The sequence below is a fragment of the Marmota marmota genome, unplaced genomic scaffold, assembly GCF_001458135.2.
Source record: "Marmota marmota marmota unplaced genomic scaffold, marMar, whole genome shotgun sequence".
Lineage (NCBI taxonomy): Eukaryota > Metazoa > Chordata > Mammalia > Rodentia > Sciuridae > Marmota > Marmota marmota.
Window position 1 is genome coordinate 1 of NW_026000230.1, and position 4,138 is coordinate 4,138.

Here is a 4,138-nt window from a genome sequence, read left to right on the forward strand (position 1 = left end):
TTTTTTTTTTTTTTTTTTTTTTTTGGTGAATATTTCAGTCAAGCTGCAGTTTCAGCTCAGGCCACATCAACTGCTAACCCAGCCCAGCCTGCTGTATCACAGCCTCTAAATTTGCCACATGTTCCTGGAGAAGAACCCCCACCACCCCCAAACCTTGTGGCCCAAGAAAATCGACCCATGAATGAGAATGTTCAAATGAATGCACAGGGAGGTCCAGTGCTAAATGAAGAAGACTTCAATCGTGACTGGCTAGACTGGATGTACACATTCTCACGTGCTGCCATTCTCCTTAGCATTGTTTACTTCTATTCTTCTTTTAGTCGGTTTATCATGGTAATGGGAGCCATGCTACTGGTTTATTTGTGAGTGATGTTCATGAACTTGTGGGTTCTTTTAATTAATTTCTAAAATTGTTCAGCACAGAACCTGACGTAGGATATTTGTTGTAAATGTTGAGTTCAGGGTTATGGATATTATGCTTTGAATACCTGAAATATTTTTATACCAAAAGCAGGGACAGGCTATGTTGAGAAGAATGTTTATCAGAATTTTAGAATCAGTTTTTGTTTATTGTATTTTATTAAAATTATGAATTCAATGAGATATAGCCTTTTAATTAGAACTTGAAGAAATGTATGATGTACTCCTGCCTAAACATGTTTGTTTTAATTATAGTTACCAATAGGATGTCCTATCAATACAGGTCATGTATTTTCACAAGTAGACTGATTTTTCCCTTGTCCCTCCTCTACAACAAACCAACAAATATCTAGTTATATTTCATTTTGAAAAATGCCAAAAAAGGTTTGTACTCCCGATCTCTCTTAATATCTCACATAGAGTCATTTAAGCCCATGGTAGACTTAGATTTAAATTGATTTTTGTTTTGCTGTCATTGCTTTGAGAAGGGTAGTTCCTGACCTGAAGTGTGGGAGATTTGTTTTTTTTTTTCATTTGTAATAGTTTCATCATTTTTCTTTTGTAGGATATTAATGTTTTGTAATGTTACAAATAAAAACAATTTCAACCTATTTTCTCTTTCCTGTATTATACTGAACAGACACCAAGCTGGATGGTTTCCTTTTAGGCAAGAAGGAGGTCAGCAACAGGCTCCCAACAACATTGATGTTAACAATGATGGGCAAAATGCAAACAACTTAGAACTTGAAGAAATGGTATGTTATTGAAGTTTTGTTAAACTTTAAATACAGATATTTCCTTAGCATTGTGTGGGACCAACATACTCTGTAAATATTTTTGGAATGGCACGTGAAGAAAAGCGAACATAAATTTTGGTGGTTTTATTGGTGAGAATTTAGAATATAATACCAGATTAGTCATGTATTAAAATTAAGTGGGAAGGACTAACATTCTTCCTGAAAAAGGCCTAAAAAGGAAATTATGCATAAGATGAGACTTTATTGCATTACATTGGTGGGTTCCCCTTTAAACTTGACCACCAAATTGAAGAATATGTAAGTTCAAATTTATTAGTTTTGACCTTCCCCAAAATTTCTAATGGCAGCTTGGGAGGCTGAGGCAGGAGGACTGCAAGTTCAAAGCCAGCCTCAGCAAAAGCAAGGTGCTAAGCAACTCAGTGAGAACTTGTCTCTGAATAAAATTCAAAATAGGGCTAGGGATGTGGGTCTGTGGCTGAGTGCCCCTGAATATGCCCCAGTTATCCCAACTCCCCAAAAAAGATTTCTAGTGACCATGTATTAACCATTTCTGATTAAATGCACATATTCTTCCTTTCCAAAAAGAACTTAACTCTCTTTTTCTTTTGTGAGTTGATACCAGTGGTTCAGATCACTCAGGAGTATGTTTCTTGTTTTGTTTAAAAGGAGCGCCTTATGGATGATGGGTTTGATGATGAGAGTGGAGAAGATGGAGGTGAAGATGTCGGTGCAATTCAAAGGCCTGGATTAATAGCTTCAGCTTGGTCTTTTATCACCACCTTCTTTACGTCACTAATACCAGAGGGGCCTCCCCAGGTTGCCAATTAGACCTGAAAAACTGTGCCTGCAGCAAAGGAGGGTCTGACTTTAGGAAAGTGGTTTAAATAACAGTGCAATTTCAAAAAAAAATTTATAACTTTCTTTTGATCATCATGTACAGAGGTGTTCTTTTCTTTAAGCTCCTCATATGAATATTTTAAGCACAAATGGACTACTAAATGTGTGATTTTTTTTTTTTTAAAGATCCTAACAGAACATAGCATAACAATATTGGTCTTCCAGGTTTTTTTTTTTTTATTTCAATTATGTGTAGTGTATCAAGACAGACTTACTTGGGCATATTATTTCTTTAAAGAGCTGCTTCAACTATAAATGTCTATAGCTAGTAGCCCAGCCCTTCAATGTGTAATTTGAATAAATATATCTATTTTCTGTGAATTATCCTGAAAGTTTTAAACAAAATGACCTCATAGTTTTTAATAAAGAATATTATTTACCTAAAATGTGCTAGTAGCATCTTGCCCAGCCATAAGCAATAAACTTGTCAATAATCTTAATTTTGACATTTCAATAAATGATGGAAACTTTCTATTTTAAGGGCATGTATCCCATCTGTTGGAATTAGTACTTTAAAAAGAAAAAAAGGCAGCTCTTCAGTGGAATTAACAGTGATATAAAATGTTTGATACAGGCAGTACTTTTATAAAAAAAAATGCCAGAAATTGCTCCCTGTAATTTTTTAAATAAAAAGTCAATTATGAATTATGGTAAATGGTCTTATGGGATATTTGTTCAAACTTTCAGTAACTAACCTATTTACCTGCACAAATCTATGTAAACTTCAGCTGTTGTTTAGAAGGGTTGCTGAAGTCTTTAAGGTCATATTTACCTTTTTTTCCTGTCTGATGGATATTTCCTAATTCTTAGGTAATCTGGAGCCTTTGCTGTTTATTTAAAAATCTCTGTAAAAGCCAATGTAATATTTCATAAGAAAGGAGTAAAGTTTTATAAGATAGCCAATTAAAATCAAACAAATGTGGATGGGAGAACTTATGTCATGTGAAATGCATTGTAAAATTATGAAGGTACTACTGGCATAGGAATGTATAGTTAGGTAACAGAACAGAGTGGGAGATTTAGAAAATACCTATGAATTATTATCTAAGTTGTTTACTTATAATGTTAATGGTGACATTTCAAGGGGTAACTGGTTTACCCTTTGAAAAGTAAAATTAGGCTTCTATCTGTATGTGTCAATGAAGACATCATGACTCAGAATCAAACCATGGAAATATGAGTAGAAAATATAGGAAAATAATATTGGGGTAAGAAACTATCTTTATAGCAGAATTCCTAAAAGAAAAGATTGCTGTGTATGTAATATTTTAGCATATATAATTTAAAGGCAAATAGGTGAAAAAAAAGATTGAAAATATAATAAATGGAGTCTCCAGCCGGTAGAAAAAAAAATTGAGGTCCAGTTTAAAAAAAAAAAAAAAGACACCCAATTAAGAAGTGGGTGATAAACACTGGCGTGGTGGGGGTGGAGCAAAGTACTATAGTATCTAGAAGTTACTGTCAACTTTGTAAGATGATACTTGGTATTGAAGCTATAGGGGAATGTGAAGTATCAAAATTGTGTGCCAAATCATTCATTGTCATCCTGTTATTCTTAGAATAAAGATAAAACTAACATGATTTACAAAATCCTGAAAGATCTGGTAGCCCTTGCCTCCTTTCAGTCTGAGCTCCCTCTTAATTTCTGGTCTTCCAATTCCAGCACTCTCCCCTTCCAGGACTTTTGAAATTGCTGTACTTTTTGCTCAGAACATAGTCCCTTCCTTTGTTTCATTAATATTAATCATGAATGGACATCAGCACAATTGCCAGTTCCCTTACGGAAGCCATTCCTTGGAAGTACAATTTCCTTCTTTGCATTTAATGATGATGTTGTTTACATTTGTTTCTTTATTTGACTTACCACAACATATGAGGGATTTGAGGTTGGGGAGTATTTGTGCTCATTTATTATATCCCTAGCCCTAGAAGAGTGCCTGGTATTTAACTCAACACTGAGTGAGTGCATACGTTTCAATCAGCAAAAGTTTGAAAAGATATCCTGCATGTGAGATTTAGCTTTCAAGATATTCATGGCATTTTTTTTTTTTTTTTTTTTTTTT

At 34.2% G+C, this 4,138-nt stretch overlaps 1 protein-coding gene across 1 annotated transcript; it reads left to right on the forward strand.

The window, feature by feature from the left end:
- Positions 1 to 6: 6 nt before the first annotated feature.
- LOC107134662 (homocysteine-responsive endoplasmic reticulum-resident ubiquitin-like domain member 2 protein) lies at positions 7 to 2,730 on the forward strand (the record flags this gene model as incomplete). The annotated part of the gene is made up of 3 exons (XM_015476737.2): positions 7 to 362; positions 1,061 to 1,175; positions 1,845 to 2,730. Coding segments are annotated over 3 exons (633 nt in total), but the record flags the coding sequence as incomplete, so codon positions are not given.
- Between the last annotated feature and the right edge of the window lie 1,408 nt (positions 2,731 to 4,138).